General features: G+C 55.8%; 1 protein-coding gene across 1 annotated transcript in view; it reads left to right on the top strand.

Annotated features, from left to right (window-relative positions):
• The first annotated feature begins 2,082 nt into the window (after window positions 1–2,082).
• The window catches only part of LOC139239474 (calpain-1 catalytic subunit-like), a 64,496-nt gene continuing 40,022 nt past the window's right edge, over window positions 2,083–26,556 (top strand). Inside the window, exons 1-7 of the mRNA XM_070868252.1 lie at window positions 2,083–2,334; window positions 9,094–9,163; window positions 17,794–17,912; window positions 18,666–18,799; window positions 22,909–23,077; window positions 24,140–24,223; window positions 25,543–25,628. Of these exons, the coding sequence (XP_070724353.1) occupies window positions 2,092–2,334; window positions 9,094–9,163; window positions 17,794–17,912; window positions 18,666–18,799; window positions 22,909–23,077; window positions 24,140–24,223; window positions 25,543–25,628 (905 nt within the window). The 5' untranslated portion in view covers window positions 2,083–2,091. The remainder of the gene's footprint in view (window positions 2,335–9,093; window positions 9,164–17,793; window positions 17,913–18,665; window positions 18,800–22,908; window positions 23,078–24,139; window positions 24,224–25,542; window positions 25,629–26,556) is intronic.

Consider the following 26,556-nt stretch of genomic DNA (forward strand, 5'->3'; position numbering starts at 1 on the left):
CAGTTACACAGTGAGTGACCCTTACCCTGAATAAACAGTGACTCTGTACAGTTAGTGTGTGACCCTTACCCTGAATAAACAGTGACTCTGTACAGTTACAGTGAGAGACCCTTACCCTGAATAAACAGTGACTCTATACAGTGACAGTGAGTGACCCTTACCCTGAATAAACAGTGACTCTATACAGTGACAGTGAGTGACCCTTACCCTGAATAAACAGTGACTCTGTACAGTGACAGTGAGTGACCCTTACCCTGAATAAACAGTGACTCTGTACAGTTACAGTGAGTGACCCTTACCCTGAATAAACAGTGACTCTGTACAGTTACACAGTGAGTGACCGTTACCTCAATAAACAGTGACTCTGTACAGTTACACAGTGAGTGACCCTTACCCTGAATAAACAGTGACTCTGTACAGTTACAGTGAGTGACCCTTACCCTGAATAAACAGTGACTCTGTAAGTTACACAGTGAGTGACCCTTACTCTGAATAAACAGTGACTCTGTACAGCTACAGTGAATGACCCTTACCCTGAATAAACAGTGACTCTGTACAGTTACAGTGAGTGACCCTTACCCTGAATAAACAGTGACTCTGTACAGTTACACAGTGAGTGACACTTACCCTGAATAAACAGTGACTCTGTACAGTTAGTGTGTGACCCTTACCCTGCTGAATAAATAGTGACTCTGTACAGTTACAGTGAGTGACACTTACCCTGAATAAACAGTGATTCTGTACAGTTACAGTGAGTGACCCTTACCCTGAATAAACAGTGACTCTGTAAGTTACACAGTGAGTGACCCTTACCCTGAATAAACAGTGACTCTGTACAGTTACAGTGAGAGACCCTTACCCTGAATAAACAGTGACTCTGTACAGTGACAGTGAGTGACCCTTACCCTGAATAAACAGTGACTCTGTAAGTTACACAGTGAGTGACCCTTACCCTGAATAAACAGTGACTCTGTACAGTTACAGTGAGTGACCCTTACCCTGAATAAAAGTGACTCTGTACAGTTACAGTGAGTGACCCTTACCCTGCTGAATAAATAGTGACTCTGTACAGTTACAGTGAGTGACCCTTACCTTAAATAAACTGTGACTCTGTACAGTTACACAGTGAGTGACCCTTATCCTGAATAAACAGTGACTCTGTACAGTTACACAGTGAGTGACCCTTACCCTGAATAAACAGTGACTCTGTACAGTTACAGTGAGTGACCCTTACCCTGCTGAATAAATAGTGACTCTGTACAGTTACAGTGAGTGACCCTTACCCTGAATAAACAGTGACTCTGTACAGTTACAGTGAGTGTCCCTTACCCTGAATAAACAGTGACTCTGTACAGTTACACAGTGAGTGACCCTTACCCTGAATAAACAGTGACTCTGTACAGTTACACAGTGAGTGACCCTTACCTCAATAAACAGTGACTCTGTACAGTTACACAGTGAGTGACCCTTACCTCAATAAACAGTGACTCTGTACAGTTGCGCAGTGAGTGACCCTTACCCTGATTAAACAGTGACTCTGTACAGTTACAGTGAGTGACCCTTACCCTGAATAAACAGTGACTCTGTACAGTTACACAGTGAGTGACCCTTACCCTGAATAAACAGTGACTCTGTACAGTTACACAGTGAGTGACCCTTACCCTGAATAAACAGTGACTCTGTACAGTTACAGTGAGTGACCCTTACCCTGAATAAACAGTGACTCTGTACAGTTACACAGTGAGTGACCCTTACCCTGAATAAACAGTGACTCTGTACAGTTACAATGAGTGACCCTTACCCTGAATAAACAGTGACTCTGTACAGTTACACAGTGAGTGACCCTTACCCTGAATAAACAGTGACTCTGTACAGTTACAATGAGTGACCCTTACCCTGCTGAATAAACAGCACGCTCTGTGACTGGCCCTGTCTCTGTTTTCCGGCTGTACTCTCAGGGGATAATTCATGGGTCATTCTGGGAGTATCTGTGTCGTGCTTTACTTTGTGTTGTCCTCAAATCTGGTTCTTGCTCTTCCTGCCTTAGGTGGTCCCTCTCACTGACTGGTTAATCTGCCCCGCTCCGTGGCGATGATGTATTCTGGGGTGGCCGGTCGACTTCGCAAGCAGAGGCAGAAGGAGCTTGGGGCAGGCAAGCACGACCAGGCGTTCAAGTACCTCGGGCAGGACTACGAGGTGCTCCGCGACGACTGCCTGGGCCGAGGAGCTGTGTTCGAGGATCAGCACTTCCCTGCGGGCCCCTCCATCATCGGGTTCAAGGAGCTGGGGCCTCAGTCCTCGAAAACCTTCGGAATCAAGTGGAGAAGGCCGTTGGTGAGTGTGGGCAGGTGACGGAGTGTGGGCAGGAGACGGAGCGTGGGCAGGAGACCGAGTGTGGGCATAGAGCGTGGGCAGGAGACGGAGTGTGGCCAGGAGATAGAGTGTGGGCAGGAGACGGAGCGCGGGCATAGAGCATGGGCAGGAGACGGAGTGTGGGCATAGAGCGTGGGCTGGAGACGGAGTGTGGGCATAGAGCATGGGCAGGAGACGGAGCGTGGGCAGGAGACGGAGCGTGGGCAGGAGACCGAGTGTGGGCATAGAGCATGTGCAGGAGACGGAGCGTGGGCAGGAGACGGAGCGTGGGCAGGAGACGGAGTGTGGGCAGGGCACGGAGTGTGGGCACGGAGCGTGGTGCAGGAGATGGAGTGTGGGCAGGAGACGGAGCGTGGGCAGGAGACGGAGCGTGGGCAGGAGACGGAGTGTGGCCAAGAGATAGAGTGTGGGCAGGAGACGGAGCGCGGGCAGGAGACGGAGTGTGGGCAGGGCACGGAGTGTGGGCACGGAGCGTGGTGCAGGAGATGGAGTGTGGGCAGGAGACGGAGCGTGGGCAGGAGACGGAGCGTGGGCAGGAGACCGAGTGTGGCCAGGAGACAGAGTGTGGCCAAGAGATAGAGTGTGGGCAGGAGACGGAGCGCGGGCAGGAGACCGAGTGTGGGCAGGGCACGGAGCGTGGGCACGGAGCGTGGTGCAGGAGATGGAGTGTGGGCAGGAGACGGAGCGTGGGCAGGAGACGGAGCGTGGGCAGGACACGGAGTGTGGGCACAGAGCGTGGGCAGGAGACAGAGTGTGGGCAGGAGACGGAGTGCGGGCAGGAGACGGAGTGTGGTCAGGAGACGGAGCGTGGGCAGGAGACGGAATGTGGGCATAGAGCGTGGGCAGGAGACGGAGTGTGGCCAGGAGATAGAGTGTGGGCAGGAGACGGAGCGTGGTCAGGAGACGGAGTGTGGGCAGGGCACGGAGTGTGGGCACAGAGCGTGGGCAGGAGACGGAGCGTGGGCAGGACACGGAGTGTGGGCACAAAGTGTGGGCAGGAGACGGAGCGTAGGCAGGAGACGGAGCGTGGGCAGGACATGGAGTGTGGGCACAGAGCGTGGGCAGGAGACGGAGCGTGGGCAGGAGACGGAGCGTGGGCAGGAGACGGAGCGTGGGCAGGACCACTCTCGCACATGCACTCTCACACTACCCCAAGCTGATGTGGCTGCCCATGTCCGGTATGAACCGCACGTTGTTTGTGAGCAGGTATCCTTGGCTTGGCATCACAGAACTTTACAGCCCATTGTTCCTCTGCCTCTCTCTCTGAACGAAGAGAGAAAGATGTGCATTTTGCCCCCAAAGTGGATAACCTCACATTTATCCACATTATACTGCATCTGCCATGTATTTGCCCACTCACCTAACCTGTCCAAGTCACCCTGCAGCCTCTTAGCATCCTCCTCACAGCTCACACCGCCACCCAGTTTAGTGTCATCTGCAAACTTGGAGATATTACACTCAATTCCTTCATCTAAATCATTAATGTATATTGTAAATAGCTGGGGTCCCAGCACTGAGCCCTGCGGCACTCCACTAGTCACTGCCTGCCATTCAGAAAAGGTCCCGTTTATCCCTACTCTCTGCTTTCTGTCTGCCAACCAGTTCTCTATCCATTTAAATACATTACCCCAATACCATGTGCTTTGATTTTGCACACCAATCTCTTGTGTGGGACCTTGTCAAAAGCCTTTTGAAAGTCCAAATACACCACATCCACTGGTTCTCCCTTGTCCACTCAACTAGTTACATCCTCAAAAAATTCCAGAAGATTTGTCAAGATTTGTCAAGATTTCCTTTTCATAAATCCATGCTGACTTGGACCGATCCTGTCACTGCTTTCCAAATGTGCTGCTATTTCATCTTTAATAATTGATTCCAACATTTTCCCCACTACTGATGTCAGGCTAACCGGTCTATAATTACTCGCTTTCTCTCTCCCTCCTTTTTTAAAAGTGGTGTTACATTAGCTACCCTCCAGCCCATGGGAACTGATCCAGAGTCGATAGACTGCTGGAAAATGATCACCAATGCATCCACTATTTCTAGGGCCAATTCCTTAAGTACTCTGGGATGTAGACTATCAGGCCCTGGGGATTTATCGGCCTTCAATCCCATCAATTTCCCTAACATAATTTCCCGCCTAATAAGGATATCCTTCAGTTCCTCCTTCTCACTAGACCCTCGGTCCCCTAGTACATCGGGAAGGTTATTTGTGTCTTCCTTCGTGAGGCCACACCTGGAATATTGTGTTCAGTTTTTGTCTCCTAATCTGAGGTAGGACGTTCTTGCTATTGAGGGAGTGCAGCGAAGGTTCACCAGACTGATTCCAGGGATGGCTGGACTGACATATGAGAAGAGACTGGATCAACTGGGCCTTTATACACTGGAGTTTAGAAGGATGAGAGGGGATCTCATAGAAACCTGTAAGATTCTGATGGGACTGGACAGGTTAGATGCGGGAAGTATGTTCCCGATGTTGGGGAAGTCCAGAACCAGGAGACACAATCTTAGGATAAGGGGCAGGTCATTTAGGACCGAGATGAGGAGAAACTTCTTCACTCAGAGAGTTGTTAACCTGTGGAATTCCCTGCCGCAGAGAGTTGTTGAGGACAGTTCATTGGATATATTTAAGAGGGTGTTAGATGTGGCCCTTACAGCTAAAGGGATCAAGGGGTATGGAGAGAAAGCAGGAAAGGGGTACTGAAGGAATGATCAGCCATGATCTTATTGAATGGTGGTGCAGGCTCGAAGGGCCGAATGGCCTACTCCTGCACCTATTTTCTATGTTTCTATATTTCTATTTCTACAGTGCCTTTCAAGACCATGGGATGTTCCAAAGCGCTTTACAGCCAATGAAGTACTTTTTGAGATGTAGTCGCTGTTGTAATGTGGGAAACACGGTAGCCAATTAGCGCACAGCAAGCTCCACAAACAGCAATATGATAATGAACAGATTTTAGTGATGTTGATTGAGAGATAAATATTGGCCCCAGGACAACAGGGAGAACTCCCCCTGCTTTTCTTCAAAATAGTGGCCATGGGATCTTTTACATCCACTTAAACTGAGGCCCCATCTGCTCTCTTAACGTCTCACCCGAAAGACTGCCCCTCCGACAGTGCGGCGCTCCCTCAGTACTGCCCCTCCGACACTGCAGCACTCCCTCAGTACTGCCCCTCCGACACTGCAGCACTCCCTCAGTACTGCCCCTCCGACACTGCAGCACTCCCTCAGTACTGCCCCTCCGACACTGCAGCACTCCCTCAGTACTGCCCCTCCGACACTGCAGCACTCCCTCAGTACTGCCCCTTCGATAGTGCGGCGCTCCCTCAGTACCGCCCCTCTGACAGTGCAGCACTCCCTCAGTACTGCCCCTCCGACAGTGCGGCGCTCCCTCAGTACTGCCCCTTCGATAGTGCGGCGCTCCCTCAGTACCGCCCCTCTGACAGTGCAGCACTCCCTCAGTACTGCCCCTCCGACAGTGCGGCGCTCCCTCAGTACTGCCCCTCTGACAGTGCGGCGCTTCCTCAGTACTGCCCCTCCAACAGTGTGGCGCTCCCTCAGTACTGCCCCTCCAACAGTGTGGCGCTCCCTCAGTACTGCCCCTCCAACAGTGTGCAGTGTGGCACTCCCTCAGCACTGCCCCTCCGACAGTGCGGCACACCCTCAGTACCGCCCCTCCGACAGCGCGGCGCTCCCTCAGCACTGCACTGGGAGTGTCGGCCTGGATATTTGTGCTCGGATCCCTGGAGTGGGACTTGAACCTACAACCTTCTGACTCCGAATTGAGGGTGCTAGCCACTGAGCCACTGGTAGACACAAGAGCTCTCCTCTTTGTCCCCAATCTCCGTCCTGTCCCCATTCGCCCCATTGTTCCTGTGCCCTCTCTCCGACAGAGATTTCCCCTTTGTCCCATTGTCCGACCGGTTCCCATACCCCTTTAAAATTTTCACCAAATTGATCGACTTCCCTTTTAAAAGCAGTTGTTGAATCTGCTTCTCCCAGTGTTCCTGGCCGGCCATTCCTAGTCCTAATGGCCCTGAATTGATAGCCCTTTGTTGGGTATTAAGAGATGCAGTGAAGGTACAGAGTAGCCCTGATCGCTTTGAATGGCGGAACAGGCTTGAAGGGCTGAATGGCCTCCTCCTGTCCCTGTGTTCCTGTAATCCTAAGCTCTCCCTTTTTTCTTGAGGTGTTGACCTTTAATGGACAGCTCACGGACTGATAAAAATAGTTATATTGATCACTCAGCCAACAGTCACTAAAACAGAAGATCTGGGCCATTATCACATTTGTGGGAGCTTGCTGTGCGCAAATTGGCCGCCGCCTTTCCTGCGTTACAACAGCGACCACACTTTAAAAAGTGCTTCATTGGCTGTAAAGAGCTTTGGGGCGTCCTGAGATGGTGAAAGGCGCTATAGAAATGCAAGACCTTTCTTAATTGCCCCACCGTCTCCTCAAACACCCACCGACTGGTTTAGTATGGAGGGGGTGGGTCTTGTATCAGGGGCAGGATCCTAACTCCACTCCGCCTGTTACACACAGACCCCGACTCCCCCTGAACTCCATGGCCAGATCTCAATGCCCAGACGTGCCGTGAAGGAGGGTCCTGGGGGTTTCCATGCACCCAGGGCATCCTACCCCCCCACCCCCCCTCACTCCCTCCGAGGAAGGACAAACAGGACTCTGCCCTGTTTGCTTAACCGGGAGCCGATGTAGGTCAGTGAGCACAGGTGGTGATGGGTGAGCGGGACTCGGTGCGAGTTAGGACACGGGGCAGCGAGCACAGGGGGTGATGGGTGAGCGGGACTCGGTGCGAGTTAGGACACGGGGCAGCGAGCACAGGGGGTGATGGGTGAGCGGGACTCGGTGCGAGTTAGGACACGGGGTCAGTGAGCACAGGGGGTGATGGGTGAGCGGGACTCGGTGCGAGTTAGGACACGGGGCAGCGAGCACAGGGGGTGATGGGTGAGCGGGACTCGGTGCGAGTTAGGACACGGGGCAGCAAGCACAAGGGGTGATGGGTGAGCGGGACTCGGGGCGGGGGTGATGGGTGAGCGGGACTCGGTGCGAGTTAGGAAGCGGGGGCGGCCAAGTTTTGGATTGGCTCGGCTTGACGGAGGTGACAAGTTCTCCCCGGCCTTTCTTCAAACCTACCAAGTCTTCACCTCTTCAGCTACCTCCAGGTCAGCTCCAGCAGAGTCCTGTACTGCAGTATGCTGGTGGGCTGGAGCTGACCTGGAGGTAGCTGAAGAGGTGAAGACTTGGTACATCCCCAGCATCGAAGCACTGACCACACTCGACCAGCTCCGCTGGGCAGGGCCACATTGTCCGCATGCCCCAGACACGAGACTCCCAAAGCAAGCGCTCTACTCGGAACTCCTTCACGCCAAGCGAGCCCCAGGTGGGCAAAGGAAACGTTACAGGGACACCCTCAAAACCTCCCTGATAAAGTGCAACATCCCCACTGACACCTGGGAGTCCCTGGCCCAAAGACCAGACCGCCCTAAGTGGAGGAAGTGCATCCGGGAGGGTGCTGAGCACCACGAGTAAATGGCTGACAATGTGGGACTGATGGACACTACAAATGGCTGACAGTGGGGACTGATGGACACTACAAATGGCTGACAGTGGGGACTGATGGACACTACAAATGGCTGACAGTGTGGGACTGATGGACACTACAAATGGCTGACAGTGTGGGACTGATGGACACTACAAATGGCTGACAGTGTGGGGACTGATGGACACTACAAATGGCTGACAGTGGGGACTGATGGACACTACAAATGGCTGACAGTGTGGGACTGATGAACACTGCAAATGGCTGACAGTGTGGGACTGATGGACAATACAAATGGCTGACAGTGGGGACTGATGGACACTACAAATGGCTGACAGTGGGGACTGATGGACACTACAAATGGCTGACAGTGTGGGACTGATGGACACTACAAGTGGCTGACAGTGTGGGACTGATGGACACTACAAATGGCTGACAGTGTGGGACTGATGGACACAACAAATGGCTGACAGTGGGGACTGATGGACACTACAAATGGCTGACAGTGGGGACTGATGGACACTACAAGTGGCTGACAGTGTGGGACTGATGGACACTACAAATGGCTGACAGTGTGGGACTGATGGACACAACAAATGGCTGACAGTGTGGGACTGATGGACACAACAAATGGCTGACAGTGTGGGACTGATGGACACTACAAATGGCTGATAGTGGGGACTGATGGACACTACAAATGGCTGACAGTGTGGGGACTGATGGACACTACAAATGGCTGACAGTGTGGGATTGATGGACACTACAAATGGCTGACAGTGTGGGACTGATGGACACTACAAATGGCTGACAGTGGGGACTGATGGACACTACAAATGGCTGACAGTGTGGGGACTGATGGACACTACAAATGGCTGACAGTGGGGACTGATGGACACTACAAATGGCTGACAGTGTGGGGACTGATGGACACTACAAATGGCTGACAGTGGGGACTGATGGACACTACAAATGGCTGACAGTGGGGACTGATGGACACTACAAATGGCTGACAGTGTGGGGAATGATGGACACTACAAATGGCTGACAGTGGGGACTGATGGACACTACAAATGGTCTGGTGAAGGTTTGTCCAGGGACTAGGTGCATAATTGTTCAGTTAAATGTGCAAAATATTAACTGCCGTTTTTTGTTCCCACAGGAGATATGTTCCAACCCGCAGTTTATACTGGATGGAGCAACTCGCACTGACATCTGCCAAGGAGCTTTGGGTGAGAATGCGGTTCTTTTTGCGGGAGAGGGCGAGGTTGTTCGTTAAAGGATCGAGTTCCTCCCTAATACCCTTCCACTTCTCACAAAGTCCTTGCTTCTGGTTCCCATGTACTGGCAGCACCTATCTATCCATTCACCTCCTCACACACATACCCCTTTACGCGACACTGTGTAATACAGCGCTCACAGTGCTGGCCATTTCTGTCGCTTCACTAACCACTGCCATTCCATCCACAGTGTTGTTTGAGACATAAACATTGATCCCAAGACACTGGGTAGAAATCCCCCTACTCTTTCTCAAATAGTGCCGTGGGATCTTTTATGCCCACCTGACAGAGCAGACAGGGCCTCAGTTTAACGTCTCATCCAAAAGATGGCACCTCCGACAGTGCGGCGCTCCCTCAGTACTGCCCCTCCGACAGTGCGGCGCTCCCTCAGTACCGCCCCTCGGACAGTGCGGCGCTCCCTCAGTACCGCCCCTCCGACAGTGCGGCGCTCCCTCAGTACTGCCCCTCCGACAGTGCGGCGCTCCCTCAGTACCGCCCCTCCGACAGTGCGGCGCTCCCTCAGTACCGCCCCTCGGACAGTGCGGCGCTCCCTCAGTACCGCCCCTCCGACAGTGCGGCGCTCTTTCAGTACCGCCCCTCCGACTGTGCGGCGCTCCCTCAGTACTGCCCCTCCGACTGTGCGGCGCTCCCTCAGTACCGCCCCTCCGACAGTGCGGCGCTCCCTCAGTACTGCCCCTCCAACAGTGCAGCGCTCCCTCTGTACCGCCCCTCTGACGTTATGGCGCTCCCTCAGTACCGCCCCTCCGACAGTGCGGCGCTCCCTCAGTACTGCCCCTCCAACAGTGCAGCGCTCCCTCTGTACCGCCCCTCCGACAGTGCGGCGCTCCCTCAGTACGGCATTAGATGGAACATAAGAGAAATGGAGAAATAAACAGGGCCCTGAGTGACATCACCCACACAAACCCATCGGCAAAACTCCGTCAGTGACGAAGACTGCCCCAACCCGGCCCCCTCCCCAGGTAGTGGGGTCTCAAAGGACACTAGTGCCAGACTCGGCTTCTCTGCCCGTTAGAGCAGCTCACGGCCATGAATGCAAAGCCCCAAGTCTGAGGCCATTGTTTCGCCTGTTTGCTTCACCTCGATTTCTGTGTGAATCAGTCCTGTACCTTGTACAACAATTTCCACAGCATCTTTTTATTGCCTCATTCGGACAAGCAACGGGTTTGGTTGTCAGTTTCCTTTGCGACAGCCTGACTTGACTTCCGCCTCGCTCTGTGTTCAGTCCGACAAAGTGGTTTCCCCACCCTCGGCTCAGCTGTGGCACAGTGGGCAGCACACTCGCCTCGGAGTCTGAAGGTTGTGGGTTCAAGTCCCATTCCAGTGACTTGGGCACGTAATCCAGGCTGACACTCCCAGTGCAGTGCTGAGGGAGCGCCGCGCTGTCGGAGGGGCAGTACTGAGGGAGCGCCGCGCTGTCGGAGGGGCAGTACTGAGGGAGTGCCGCACTGTCGGAGGGGCAGTACTGAGGGAGGGCCGCACTGTCGGAGGGGCAGTGCTGAGGGAGCGCCGCGCTGTCGGAGGGGCAGTACTGAGGGAGCGCCGCACTGTCGGAGGGGCAGTACTGAGGGAGCGCCGCACTGTCGGAGGGGCAGTACTGAGGGAGCGCCGCGCTGTCGGAGGGGCAGTACTGAGGGAGTGTCGGAGGGGCAGTGCTGAGGGAGTGCCGCACTGTCGGAGGGGCAGTACTGAGGGAGCACCGCACTGTCGGAGGGGCAGTACTGAGGGAGCGCCGCACTGTCGGAGGGGCAGTACTGAGGGAGCGACGCACTGTCGGAGGGGCAGTACTGAGGGAGCGCCGCACTGTCGGAGGGGCAGTACTGAGGGAGCGCCGCACTGTCGGAGGGGCAGTACTGAGGGAGCGCCGCACTGTCGGGGGGGCAGTACTGAGGGAGCGCCGCACTGTCGGAGGGGCAGTGCTGAGGGAGCGCCGCACTGTCGGAGGGGCAGTACTGAGGGAGCGCCGCACTGTCGGAGGGGCAGTACTGAGGGAGCGCCGCGCTGTCGGAGGGGTGGTACTGAGGGAGCGGCGCACTGTCGGAGGTGCTGTCTTTCGGATGAGACATTAAACCGAGGCCCCGTCTGCTCTCTCGGGTGGATGTAAAAGATCCCACGGCCAGTATTTTGAAGTTGATTTCGGTGTCCTGGGGCCAATATTTATCCTACAACCAACATCACTAAAACAGACGATCTGGGTCATTATCACATTGCTGTGTGTGGGAGCTTGCTGTGCGCAAATTGGCTGCCGCGTTTCCCACATTACAACAGTGACTGCACTTCAAAAAGTACTTCATTGGCTGTGAGGTGCTTTGAGACGTCCGGTGGTTGTGAAAGGCGCTATATAAATGCAAGTCTTTGTTTCTGATGAAGGTTGAACTCCGCCCCCTCCCCCACCCCACTCTGCACTTAGTTCAGCCCAGGAAGCTGCTTGCCCATTGGTTGCTTGTTGTTTTGGTCGCTGCTGGATCTTGGCGTGGGGGGGGGGGGGGGTGTTGTGCAGCCGGACAGTTTTCCAGAGAGTTTGGGCCCAGGGCCACAATCACAGCGTCATTCTCGGGCTGGCAGCACCTTCCTCAACTCTGGGCCCCTTTGATTAAGGAGACCCGACATTCCTGATCTCGCCCTTCAGGCACTTGGACAATGCATTCCTGCAGGATCTGGGCACCCAGCACTGCAGGCAGTCCACAGAGGTGTCAGCAGGACGGTGTGAATGCAACGCTTTGTGCTAAAATCCTCACGCTGGGTTCATCATCGCGGGCAGTCCCTCGCAATCGAGGAAGACTTGCTTCCACTCCTGAAGTGAGTCCTTAGGTGGCTGAACAGTCCAATACGGGAACCACAGTCCCTGTCACAGGTGGGACAGACAGTGGTTGAGGGAAGGGGAGGGTGGGACTGGTTTGCCGCACGCTCCTTCCGCTGCCTGCGCTTGGTCTCTGCACGCTCTCGGCGACGAGACTCGAGGTGCTCAGCGCCCTCCCGGATGCACTTCCTCCACTTAGGGCGGACTGGTCTTTGGGCCCAGGGACTCCCAGGTGTCGGTGGGTGATGTCGCACTTTATCCGGGAGGCTTTGAGGGTGGTCCCTTGTAACGTTTCCTCTGCCCACCTGGGGCTCGCTTGCCGTGAAGGAGTTCCGAGTAGAGCGCTTGCTTTGGGAGTCTCGTGTCTGGGGGGCATGCGGACAATGTGGCCCCGCCCAGCGGAGCTGATCGAGTGTGGGTCAGTGCTTCGATGCTGGAGAAACTCTCAGCCCTCCAACTACACGTGTCGCTCTCCCAGAGCTGGGCTGTGTCTGGAGATCTCTGATGTGGTCCAGGAACGCCTGAATTGTAAAATTCTCATCTTCAAATCCCTCTTTGTCCCCCCCCCCCCGCTCGATCTGTATAACATCCTCCGGCCCCACAACTCCCCGAGATCTCTGCGCTCCTCCAATTCTGGCCTCTTGCCCATCCCCCCCCCCGATTTCCATCGCTCCGCCATTGGTGGTTGCCTGGGCCCCGAGCTCTGGAACTCCCTCCCTAAACCTCTCCGCCTCTCTCTCCTCCTTTAAGACGCTCCTTAAAACCCACCTCTTTGACCCAGCCTTTGGTCACCTGTCCCTATTATCTGCTCATGTGGCTCGGTGCCAGATTCTGTTTGATAACGCTCCTGTGAAGGACCTTGGGACGTTTTACTCCGTTAAAGGCGTCATATAAATGCAAGTTGCTGTTGAATACACGGCTTCCATTTGTGGGACATTTTCGCTGGAGAATTTGCGATCATGTCGACACATTGTCAGTGGGTTCAGGACAGAGACAGGGACTCGGCTAAATGACCCATCTGAAAGATGGCCCCTCCGTCAGTGCATCACTCCCTCAGCACTGCCCCTCCGACAGTGCGGCACTCCCTCAGTACTGCCCCTCCAATGGTGCAGCACTCCATCAGTACTGCCCCTCTGACAGTGCGGCGCTCCCTCAGTCCTGCCCCTCCGACAGTGCGGCACTCCCTCAGTCCTGCCCCTCCGACAGTGCGGCACTCCCTCAGCACTGCCCCTCTGACAGTGCGGCGCTCCCTCAGTACTGCCCCTCCGACAGTGCGGCGCTCCCTCAGTACTGCCCCTCCGACAGTGCGGCGCTCCCTCAGTACTGCCCCTCCGACAGTGCGGCGCTCCCTCAGTACTGCCCCTCCGACAGTGCGGCGCTCCCTCAGTACTGCCCCTCCGACAGTGCGGCGCTCCCTCAGTACTGCCCCTCCGACAGTGCGGCGCTCCCTCAGTACTGCCCCTCCGACAGTGTGGCGCTCCCTCAGTACTGCCCCTCCGACAGTGCGGCGCTCCCTCAGTACTGCCCCTCCGACAGTGCGGCGCTCCCTCAGTACTGTCCCTCCGACAGTGCGGCGCTCCCTCAGTACTGCCCCTCCGACAGTGCGGCGCTCCCTCAGTACTGCCCCTCCGACAGTGCGGCGCTCCCTCAGTACTGCCCCTCCGACAGTGCGGCGCTCCCTCAGTACTGCCCCTCCGACAGTGCGGCGCTCCCTCAGTACTGCCCCTCCGACAGTGCGGCGCTCCCTCAGTACTGCCCCTCCGACAGTGCGGCGCTCCCTCAGTACTGCCCCTCTGACAGTGCGCCGCTCCCTCAGTACTGCCCCTCTGACAGTGCGGCACTCCCTCAGTACTGCCCCTCCGACAGTGCGGCGCTCCCTCAGTACTGCCCCTCTGACAGTGCACCGCTCCCTCAGTACTGCCCCTCCGACAGTGCGGCACTACCCACTGAGCCACGGCTGACAACTTGATCGGGTCCCCAGTCGGTGATGTCTTGAGCTGTGGCAGCAGGTGGCAGGCCGCGGGGCCCTGGGGGGGGGGGGTTGAGGGAGATGGGACGGGGCCCGGGTTCCCGCTCCTGATCCGGATTCAGCGGGCCCTGCTGTGAAGGGTGGGTGTCGGGGTGGGGGCAGGATCAGGGGGCGATGACCCGCTGGCACTCAGCGTCTGGAGAATCTGCTGCCTTTAGAATCACAGAAATTTACAGCACGGAAGGAGGCCATTCGGCCCATCGTGTCCACTCCGGCCGACCAAGAGCTACCCGGCCTAATCCCACTTTCCCGCTCTGGGTCCGTAGCCCTGTAGGTTACAAGCGCACATCCAAGTACTTTTTAAATGTGGTGAGGGTTTCTGCCTCTACCACCCTTTCAGGCAGTGAGTTCCGCCCCAGACCCCCACCACCCTCTGGGTGAAGACATTTCACCACAAATCCCCTCTAAACCTCCCCCCGATTACTTTAAATCTGTGCCCCCTGGTTGTTGACCCCTCTGCCAAGGGAAACAGGTCTGTCCTATCCACTCTATCCAGGCCCCTCATCATTTTATACACCTCAATCAGGTCTCTCCTCTGTTCCAAAGAAAACAACCCCAGCCTATCCAATCTTTCCTCACAGCTAAAATTCTCCAGTCCTTAGAGGGGCCGTCCTCCTGAAGTTCAGTTATTTCTCAAGTGATTTGGGAGTTGGCTCCGCACCAGATTCTCAGCCCTATGTTGTGGCGGTTTTGCAACGATCGTTTCAAACAGAAAGGGGCGGCCCCTGTGATCCTCTCGGCCTGGAGGGGGTAAGGCCTGTCTTGTGGGCAGAACCGCAGCCTGGCGCTCTCTCTCTCTGACTGGAGAACCTGGGCTGTGAGGCCTAGGCCGAAGCCTGAGGCCTACTGGTGTGTGTGTGTGTGTGTGTCGGGGGGAGGGGGAGGGGAGGGGGAGTCAGGCACCTGTTGTCACAGGCTGGACTCAGGCCAGGCAACGCAGCCCGACTTGGACCTGGCATGGCCTGTTCCGTTCCCTTATTTGTTTGCTTGGCAAGTTTCTTTTTAATTTTCAGTCAGCGTTGAGGGAAGGAACACCCCCCCGGGGCAGGTACAGGGGGTTAGATACAGAGTAAAGCTCCCTCTACACTGTCCCCATCAAACACTCCCAGGGCAGGTACAGCACGGGGTTAGATACAGAGTAAAGCTCCCACTACACTGTCCCATCAAACACTCCCAGGACAAGTACAGCACGGGGTTAGATACAGAGTAAAGCTCCCTCTACACTATCCCCATCAAACACTCCCAGGGCAGGTACAGGGGGTTAGATACAGAGTAAAGCTCCCTCTACACTGTCCCCATCACACACTCCCAGGGCAGGTACAGGGGGTTAGATACAGAGTAAAGCTCCCTCTACACTGTCCCATCAAACACTCCCAGGACAAGTACAGCACGGGGTTAGATACAGAGTAAAGCTCCCTCTACACTATCCCCATCAAACACTCCCAGGGCAGGTACAGGGGGTTAGATACAGAGTAAAGCTCCCTCTACACTGTCCCATCAAACACTCCCAGGGCAGGTACAGGGGGTTAGATACAGAGTAAAGCTCCCTCTACAATGTCCCATCAAACACTCCCAGGGCAGGTACAGGGGGTTAGATACAGAGTAAAGCTCCCTCTACACTGTCCCATCAAACACTCCCAGGGCAGGTACAGGGGGTTAGATACAGAGTAACGCTCCCTCTACACTGTCCCATCAAACACTCCCAGGGCAGGGACAGCACGGGGTTAGATACAGAGTAAAGCTCCCTCTACACTGTCCCATCAAACACTCCCAGGGCAGGTACAGGGGGTTAGATACAGAGTAAAGCTCCCTCTACACTGTCCCATCAAACACTCCCAGGGCAGGTACAGGGGGTTAGATACAGAGTAAAGCTCCCTCTACACTGTCCCATCAAACACTCCCAGGGCAGGTACAGGGGGTTAGATACAGAGTAAAGCTCCCTCTACACTGTCCCATCAAACACTCCCAGGGCAGGTACAGGGGGTTAGATACAGAGTAAAGCTCCCTTTACACTGTCCCATCAAACACACCCAGGGCAGGTACAGGGGGTTAGATACAGAGTAAAGCTCCCTCTACACTGTCCCATCAAACACTCCCAGGGCAGGTACAGGGGGTTAGATACAGAGTAAAGCTCCCTCTACACTGTCCCATCAAACACTCCCAGGGCAGGTACAGCACAGGGTTAGATACAAAGTAAAGCTCCCTCTACACTGTCCCATAAGCTGCTTGCTTTGTCGATGTGTGGCAGGGGGAGTTTTTTAAGTCATTCATGGGATGGCATCGCTGGCATTTATTGCCCATCCCTAATTGCCCCGAGAATATGGTGGTGAGCCGCCTTCTTGAACCTTGGTGTCGTGGTTTGGAACAACTGAGTGTCTCGCTGGGCCATTTCAGAGGGGCAGATAAGAGTCAACCACATTGCTGATGTCTGGAGTCACATAGCGGCCAGACCGGGTAAGGGCGGCAGATTTCCTCCCTTCAAGTTCATTAGTGAACCAGATGGGTGTTATTCTCACTTTTACTGAGGGCGGGTTTGTTTTGTGCCAGTTCTAGCAGCTCCGCCTCTCCCTGGGCTGAGCAATGCTGGCCCAGCCCAGGGCAGGTCCATCCTGAGGCCTTCTGTCCACTCCAGGCCCGTGGAGCAGCCACTGCCTGGTGTCCAGGCCCGCTCACAACGGGACAAAGACACTGTCGGCCTTTCTCTCTGTACACCTCGCTCGCCCGCCGTGGTTCTCTGAGGAGAGCGGTGGCCCTCACAGGCTGGGCCTGGCTCAATGGAGGAACCCAGGGTTACACAGGCCACAGGCTGGGCCTGGCTCAGTGGAGGAACCCAGGGTAACACAGGCCACAGGCTGGGCCTGGCTCAATGGAGGAACCCAGAGTAACACAGGCCACAGGCTGGGCTTGGCTCAATGGAGGAACCCAGGGTAACACAGGCCACAGGCTGGGCCTGGCTCAATGGAGGAACCCAGGGTAACACAGGCCATAGGCTGGGCCTGGCTCAATGGAGGAACCCAAGGTAACACAGGCCACAGACTGAGCCTGGCTCAATGGAGGAACCCAGGGTAACACAGGCCACAGGCTGGGCCTGGCTCAATGGAGGAACCCAGGGTAACACAGGCCACAGACTGAGCCTGGCTCAATGGAGGAACCCAGGGTAACACAGGCCACAGGCTGGGCCTGGCTCAATGGAGGAACCCAGGGTAACACAGGGCCTAGGCTGGGCCTGGCTCAATGGAGGAACCCAGGGTAACACAGGCCACAGACTGAGCCTGGCTCAGTCAGGATTTATCAGCAACCTGTTGCCGTTAGTAACACAGGCCGAGAACAGGAGCCCGAGGAGGACAGCCCCGGGCTTAGAGTGAGACACACACAGTGACGCTGGGACAGACTCCCCTACCTCACGCACCCTCCTCTCGTCTCCCCTCCCCCCATCCCTCCACCCACCCCTCCCCCATGCCCCACCCCTCCCCTGACCCCATCCCACACATCCTCCTCTTGCCTCCCCTGCACCCACCCCCTACCCCTCTCCTCGCCCTCCTCCATCTGCTTCCCCGTCTCCAACCATCCCCTTGACCCCACCCCCTCCCCTCTCCCACAATTGCCGCTGCCCCTCCCATCCAAACACCCCCTGCCCACCCCCCACTTCCCATCTCCCCATCTCCCCTCTCCCATCCACACACCTCCCCCTCACTCCCCCCGCCCGGTCCCTGACCCGCCTGCTCTGTTTTCCAGGGGACTGCTGGCTGTTGGCGGCCATTGCCTCGCTGACCCTGAACGAGAAGATCCTCCATCGAGTGGTGCCCCACGGGCAGAGCTTCCAGAACCGGTACTGCGGCATCTTCCACTTCCAGGTAGGCTGGGGGGCGGGGAGGATGGTGGGGGTGGTGTGTGAGAGTGGGGGGAGAAATGGAGGGCGCGGGGGGGGGTGGGGGTGGGGGAAAGGAGTGGGGAGGAGGTGTGAAGGGGAGGTGGTGGGGGTGCTGGGGGAAGGGGTTGGGGTGCTGGTGGAGGGGGTGTGGGGGTGCTGGCGAGGGGGTGGGAGTGCTGGGGGGAAGGGGTTGGGGTGCTGGTGGAGGGGGTGTGGGTGCTGCGGGAGGGGGATTGGGGAGGGGGGAGTGGGGTTGGGGTGCTGGGGGAGGGGGTGTGGGGGTGCTAGGGAAGGGGGTGGGAGTGCTGGGGGTTGGGGTGCTGGGGGAGGGGGTGTGGGGGTGCTGGGGGAGGGGGGTGTGGGTGCTGCGGGAGGGGGTGGGAGTGCTGGGGGAGGGGGTATGGGGTGGGGGAGGGGAGAGTGGGGATTGGGGGGTAAATCCTGTCAGCTCCCGGTCGGTTTGAAGGGGAAGATGTGCATCATTACTGTTACGTATGTAAACATTGTAACTGTGTAATACTTGCCACCAGAGGGCGCAACTGTTGGAGGCCCAAGGGTCACCTGCACGCCCCGAGCAAGGGAGTATAGAAGGTTGTCTCCCAGGCGCTCTGGAGTTGTATTAAAGAGACGAGGGTCACATCAGTTTTAGCTCACGGTACTCAGTCTTGTGGAGTTGTTTTGTACTCACCACCTCCCCTCTCGCCCTCCCTCTCTCTCTCTCTCTCTCCCCCCGCAGTTCTGGCAGTTTGGTGAGTGGCTGGATGTGGTGATCGATGACCGGCTCCCGGTGAAGGACGGGAAGCTGGTGTTTGTGCACTCTGCCGCGAGGAACGAGTTCTGGAGCGCGCTGCTCGAGAAAGCCTACGCCAAGTGAGTCCGTGCGCTCTCCTCCTCCCCCTCGCCCCCTCCTCATCCCCCTCCCCCCTCACTCTCCTCTTCCCCCTCCCCCCCTCTCCTCCATCCCTCCCCCCTCCTCCACCTCCACCGCCCCTCCCCCCTCCCTCTCCCTCTCTCACTCCCCCTCTCCCTCTCTCACTCCCCCCTCACTCTCCTCTTCCCCCTCCCCCCCTCTCGTCCACCCCTCCCCCCTCCTCCACCTCCACCGCCCCCTCCCCCTCTCCCTCTCCCTCACTATCCTCTTCCCCCTCCCCCCCTCTCCTCCACCCCTCCCCTCTCCTCCACCTCCCCCTCTCCCTCTCTCACTCCCCCTCTCCCTCTCTCACCCCCCCTCGCCCTCTCTCACTCCCCCCTCACTCTCCTCTTCCCCCTCCCCCCCTCTCCTCCACCCCCTCCCCCCATCTCCACCTCCCCCTCCCCCTCTCTCACTCCCCCCTCCCTCTCTCACTCCCCCCTCACTCTCCTCTTCCCCCTCCCCCCCCCTCTCCTCCACCCCCTCCCCCTCCACCACCTCCCTCTCTCTCCCTCCCCCTCCCCCTTTCCCCCTCCCTCTCTTACTCTCCCTCGCTCACTCCCCCTCCCCCCTCCCCTTCTCCCACTCCCCCTCGGCCTCTCTCTCCCTCTCCCCCTCCCGCTCTCGCTGTCCCTCTCTCCACCTCTCTCCCTGGAGAATTTTAGCGATGAGGAAAGATTGGATAGGCTGGGTTTGTTTTCTTTGGAACAGAGGAGGCTGAGGGGAGACCTGATTGAGGTGTATAAAATGATGAGGGGCCTGGATAGAGTGGATAGGACGGACCTGTTTCCCTTGGCAGAGGGGTCAACAACCAGGGGGCACAGATTTAAAGTAATTGGGGGGGGAGGTTTAGAGGGGATTTGAGGGGAAATGTCTTCACCCAGAGGGTGGTGGGGGTCTGGGGTGGAACTCGCTGCCTGAAAGGGTGGTAGAGGCAGAAACCCTCACCACATTTGAACAGTACTTGGATGTGCGCTTGTAACCTACAGGGCTACGGACCGAGAGCGGGAAAGTGGGATTAGGCCGGGTGGCTCTCGGTCGGCCGGAGTGGACACGATGGGCCGAAATGGCCTCCTTCCGTGCTGTAAATTTCTGTGATTCTGTCCAGACACCTCATGATTTTGAACTCCTTGGAGCAGAGAAGGCCAAGAGGAGATTGGATAGAGATGTTCAAAATCATCTTCTCCAGACTGTCCACGTAACTACAGTCCCTCATCCGCGGAACTATTCTGGTCAATCTCTTCTGTGTCCTCTCCAAACTGCGTCCAGTTGTGGGCCCCGCGCCCCAGGAAGGATATATCGGCTTTGTAACGGGTGCAGTGCAGATTCACCTGAAGAATACCGGGGTGGGAGGACAGACAAACCAACGTCAGCGTCCTCGACCAGGCCAACATCCCCAGCATCGAAGCACTGACCACACTCGACCAGCTCCGCTGGGCAGGGCCACATTGTCCGCACGCCCCCAGACACGAGACTCCCAAAGCAAGCGCTCTACTCGGAACTCCTTCACGGCAAGCGAGCCCCAGGTGGGCAGAGGGAACGTTACAAGGGACCACCCTCAAAGCCTCCCTGATAAAGTGCAACATCCCCACCGACACCTGGGAGTCCCTGGCCCAAAGACCAGTCCGCCCTAAGTGGAGGAAGTGCATCCGGGAGGGCGCTGAGCACCTCGAGTCTCGTCGCCGAGAGCGTGCAGAGACCAAGCGCAGGCAGCGGAAGGAGCGTGCGGCAAACCAGTCCCACCCTCCCCTTCCCTCAACCACTGTCTGTCCCACCTGTGACAGGGACTGTGGTTCCTGTATTGGACTGTTCAACCACCTAAGGACTGATTTGGAGTGGAAGCAAGTCTTCCTCGATTCCGAGGGACTGCCTATGATGATGACTAATGTGGGCTCTAAAAGGGTTAAATTATGAGGACAGGTTAACCCAGCTCGCAAGTAATAAACTGTCTTTTAATAGCTCATATTACCTGCACTAACGAGCTGGAGCACAAACAAAGCATAATCACGAACAAGTCCATTTAAAAGGTGCAAGTGGGCAGAGAGAGGGAGCGGAGAGAAGGGAACTGAGCTTCACTGTACACTGACTTCTGCAATCTGCTGGAACAATCTGCCGGTGATGTGATGTGCCTCTTGTTTTCGCGGCCTGCTTGCAAGAATGCAGCAGTTGTCCTCGATTGGGGAACCATTTAGTCACTGACGTTTTTTCACTTTCATGTCAACTATAATTACTCATTTCAGTAAGTCCCCATCATCACACATCCGCTTTCCTGCAAGACAAGGATCAAGAGGTGTGAAGGGGCAGGATGTGGGCGTCGCTGGCAAGGCCCAGCGTTTATCGCCCATCCCCAATCGCCCCTCGAGAAGGTGGGGGTGAGCCGCCTTCTTGAACCGCTGCAGTCCCGTGTGGTGAAGGTGCTCCCACAGTGCTGTTAGGGAGGGAGTTCCAGGATTATTATCCAGCGACGATGAAGGAACGGCCGATATATTCCCAAGTCGGGATGGTGTGTGTGTGTGTGAGACTGGGAGGGGAACGTGGAGGTGGTGGTGTTCCCATGCGCCTGTTGCCCTTGTCCTTCGAGGCGGGTAGAGGTCGCGGGTTTGGGAAGCCTTGGCGAGTTGCTGCAGTGCGTCTTGTAGACGGTGCACACTGCAGCCAGGGGGCGCCGGTGGTGGAGGGAGCGAGTGTTGAAGGTGGTGCTGATCTCGCGGAACATATACTATTTATACTTTAAGACAGTGCATCATGACTTTAACTTGGGCGTCCAAACTGCCCCTCGAAATTGCTGATAATTTCGCCCCTGAGCCTGGAGTCAAACATCGATTGAATCTCCCGTCGAGCGTGACAGGCATAAAATCATCGAGTGTGTTTGCAAACCGATACCTGCGGCCTACAGATGCAAATAGAATCCAGCCCAATCTGTTGTGCCCTGTGGACCTGAGAGATTAGTGATAACAAGGGGAGTAATACCTCACTCTGGCTCATCACAGTCCCCAGATCTATAACTGCAACTTCCTCAATGTGTCAGTTGTCTAGAACTTCAAGAATGAGTTTTTTCTATGTCTCTCTCTCTCTCTCTCCCTCTCCCTCTGCCCCTGACTCTCTGACACTGACGTTCTCACCCTCTCTCTCCCTCCCGCTCTCTGTCTCTCTCTCTCTCTTCCTCTCTCTCCACCCTTCTCTCTCTCTCTCTGACCCTGACTTTCACTTCCCCCCCGTTTCTCTCTCACTCTCCCTCTGCCCATCTCTCTCTCTCTCTGCCCTCTGTTTCTCTCTCTCTCTCTGCCCCCTTCTCTCTCTCTCTCTGCCCTTCTCTCTCTGCCCATCTCTCTCTCTCTCGGCCCTTATCTCTCTCTGCCCTCCTCGCGCTCTCTCTCTCTGCCCCCCTCGCTCGCTCTCTCTCTCTCTCTCTCTCTGTCCGTTTCTCTCTCTTTGCCCCCTCGCTCTCTCTCTCTGCCCCCCTCACTCACTCTCTCTCTCTGCCCGTTTCTCTCTCTCCCACTGCCCGTCTCGCTCTCTCTCTGCCCTTCTCTCTCTCTCTCTCCCTCTGCCCCTGACTCTCTCTCTCTCTCTGCCCCGTTTCTCTCTCTCTTTGCCCCCCTCGCTCTCTCTCTCTCTGCCCCTGACTCACTCTCTCTCTCTCTCTCTCTGCCCTGTTTCTCACTCTCTCTCTGCCCTGTTTCTCTCGCTCTCTCTCTCTCTCTGCCCTGTTTCTCTCTCTCTCTCCGTCTGCCCATCTCTCTCTCTCTCTCCCTCTGCCCATTTCTCTCTCTCTCTGCCCCCCTCGCTCTCTCTCTCTCTGCCCTGTTTCTCTCTCTCTCTCTCTCTGCCCTGTTTCTCTCTTTCTCTCCCTCTGCCCATCTCTCTCTCTCTCTGCCCATCTCTCTCTCTCTCTCTCTGCCCATCTCTCTCTCTCTCTCTGCCCTGTTTCTCTCTCTCTCTCCGTCTGCCCATCTCTCTCTCTCTCTCTGCCCATCTCTCTCTCTCTCTCTCTGCCCCGACTCACTCTCTCTCTCTCTGCCCACCTCTCTCTCTCTCTCTCTCTCGCACACTCTCCCCACCCCCACAGGTTGAACGGCTGCTATGAAGCCCTCTCGGGTGGAAGCACATCGGAAGGCTTTGAAGATTTCACAGGAGGGGTGACGGAGATGTACGACCTCAGAAAATCCCCTCCGGAGCTGTACGGAATCATCCAGAAGGCACTGGAGCGAGGGTCCCTCATGGGCTGTTCCATCGATGTAAGTGCCAGGTCCGATTTACGTACCTGGGCAGACTCGGGAACGTTTGCGATGTTCCTGCTCTGAGTCCCGATTCCCAGGAGTTCGCAGTCTGTGATTACCGCCACCACGCTCGGAGATCACCTTAGGGACCCGCCAACTATTTAGCAACTGTTCCATATTATACAATAATAAATAATATTGTTTCACTCCCACAGCCTCTTCCTGCTCCCTGTACCCGGAGTTAGAATCTGAGCAGTGTAGGGAGAGAAAGACTTGCATTTATATAGCGCCTTTCACCCCCTCAGGACGTCCCAAAGTGCTTTACAGCCAATGAAGTACTTTTGGAGTGTAGTCGCTGTTGTAATGTGGGAAACGCCAATTTGCGCACAGCAAGCTCCCACACACAGCAATGTGATAATGACCCAGATCATCTGTTTTAGTGATGTTGGTTGAGGGATAAATATTGGCCCCAGGACACCGGGGAGAACTCCCCTGCTCTTCTTCCAATAGTGGCCCCGGGATCTTTTACATCCACCTGAGAGGGCCTCGGTTTAACGTCTCATCTGAAAGACGGCACCTCCGACAGTGCGGCGCTCCCTCAGTACTGCCCCTCCGACAGTACGGCGCTCCCTCAGTACTGCCCCTCCGACAGTGCGGCACTCCCTCAGTACTGCCCCTCCGACAGTACGCCGCTCCCCCAGCACTGCCCCTCCGACAGTGCGGCGCTCCCTCAGTACTGCCCCTCCGACAGTGCGGCGCTCCCTCAGTACTGCCCCTCCGACAGTGCGGTGCTCCCTCATCCCATGAATGAATTAAAAGGAAGAATCAGCCGGGGTTCCTGCTCCTGATTTCTATCACTCACCCCCTGCTGGGGGTCGGGTGAGGGTGAGTTGGGCCGACGACCGACACAGCGATGCCCGACCCCTGAGCTCGCCGAGGGGTCGGGGAGGTACCCTGCGACCTCGGATACAAAGGGGTTTCGGCCTCTCAAACCCGGCACAGACCCGGCTCTCTGCACCTCTCGGTGAATCGCCCCCCGGTAATCCCAGCTGCTGATTTGTCCCTGTGTTTCCCCCCCAGATAACCAGCATGTTCGACATGGAAGCCGTGACTTTCAAGAAACTGGTCAAAGGTCACGCCTACTCCCTCACCGGGGCCAAGGAGGTCAGACTCTACCTGCTACACCTATCATAGGCATCGACACACAGACTGACACTCACACACATATACACAGTAACACACTCACTCACTCACTCGCTCACACTGACACACACACTCACTCACACTGACACACACACTCACTCACTCACTCACACTGACACACACACTCACTCACTCAATCACACTCACTCACTTACACACTCACTCACTCACTCACTCACTCACTCACACTGACACACACACTCACTCACTCAATCACACTCACTCACTTACACACTCACTCACTCACTCACTCACTCGCTCACACTGACACACTCACTCACTCACTCACACTGACACTCACTCACTCACTCACACTGACACACACACTCACTCACTCAATCACACTCACTCACTCACATACTCACAGACTCACTCACTCACACACTGACACACTCACTCACTCACTCCCCTCAGTACTGCCCCTCCGACAGTGCGGCGCTCCCTCACACTGACACACTCACTCACTCACTCACTCGCTCACACTGACACACTCACTCACTCACTCACTCACACTGACACACTCACTCACTCACTCACTCACACTGACACACACACTCACTCACTCAATCACACTCACTCACTCACATACTCACTCACTCACACACTGACACTCACTCACTCACTCACTCACTCACTCACTCACTCACTCACTCACTCACACACTGACACACACTCACTCACTCAGTCACACTCACTCACTCACATACTCACAGACTCACTCACTCACAGACTCACTCACTCACTCACACTGACACACACACTCACTCACTCAATCACAGACACACTCACTCACATACTCACTCACATACTCACTCACATACTCACTCACAGACTCACTCACTCACTCAGACACACTCACTCACTCACAGACACACTCACTCACAGACTCACTCACTCACACTCTCACTCACTCTCACACACTCTCACTTACTCACACACTCACTCATTCACAGACACACTCACTCCCTCACTCTCACACACACTCACACACTCACAGACACACTCACAGACTCACTCACACATTCACTCACACTCACTCACTCACTCTCGCACACACTCACTCACAGACACACTCACACACTCACTCACTCACAGAGTCACTCACTCACAGATTCACTCACTCACAGACACACTCGCTCACACTCACTCACTCACACTCACACTCACTCACTCTCTCATACACACACACAGACTCACACACACACACACACACACACACGGGTTTGGGGTTGTGTGCGGTTTATCAGGACTGGCTCACGACCCTCTCTCCTCATTCCCAGGTGTATCACCGAGGAGCTTTGGTGAAACTGGTGCGTGTGCGAAATCCCTGGGGGGAGGTGGAGTGGACAGGAGCCTGGAGTGACAGGTAGGTGGGACTCCCAGCGATGAGCCCGTCAGGTTAGAGCACAGTGTGTGGCCTCACGCTGATGGAAGGCATGACCGACTCCACTGATTGAGCGCCGGTGATGAAAAAACATCAACGTGTATTTATATAGCGCCTTTAACGTAGTGAAACGTCCTGATGCGCGTCCTTCTCTGCCGCTCGAGCGCCTCTGGCAGCAGACAATCGGGGTTCACAATCGTACCTTCAGTTTCTAATTCCAACCTTGGAGCTCGTAGCGAAGGCAAAGTTGTTATCATCACAGTCTCTGCCCTTGGAGAACAGCGAAATAGTGGATGGAACTACATCGAATACAGGGCGTAGGAGCAGGCGTTTATACACAACAGCCTCCTCCTATTCCGTTTACTTCATCTCAGTATTCCACCATAACCCTCTATTCCTCTCTCCCTCATGTGTTTATCCATCGCATCGATACTGTTCGCCTCAACCCCTCCCTGTGGCAGCGAGCTCCACATTCTCACCCCTCTCCGAGTAACTAAAATCCCTCCTTACTTCCCTGGGGGATTTATTAGTAACAATCTTATTTATGTCCCATGGTTTTGGCTTTGCCGGGCCGATTAGCAGTCTGGTAAGGTTGTTGATTTTGTATCTTTATACTCTTAGAATGAGACAGCACAGGAGGCCATTCAGCCCCATCGTGCCTGTACCAGCTCTGTGACCGAGCGATCCGATTATCCCCATACACTCCCCCACGCTCTTTCCCCAGTACCCTGCCAATTTTTTCCCTTCCGGTATTTATCCAATCCCCGTTTGGAAGTTTCCATTGAATCTGCTCCCACCGCCCTTTCAGGCAGCGCGTTCCCGATCACAACAACTCGCTGCGTACAATAACTGTTTCCTCGTCTCCCCCTCTGGTTCTTTTGCCAGTGACCTTTAATCTGTGTCCTCTGGT

The sequence above is a fragment of the Pristiophorus japonicus genome, chromosome 27 (genome assembly GCF_044704955.1).
Source record: "Pristiophorus japonicus isolate sPriJap1 chromosome 27, sPriJap1.hap1, whole genome shotgun sequence".
Lineage (NCBI taxonomy): Eukaryota > Metazoa > Chordata > Chondrichthyes > Pristiophoridae > Pristiophorus > Pristiophorus japonicus.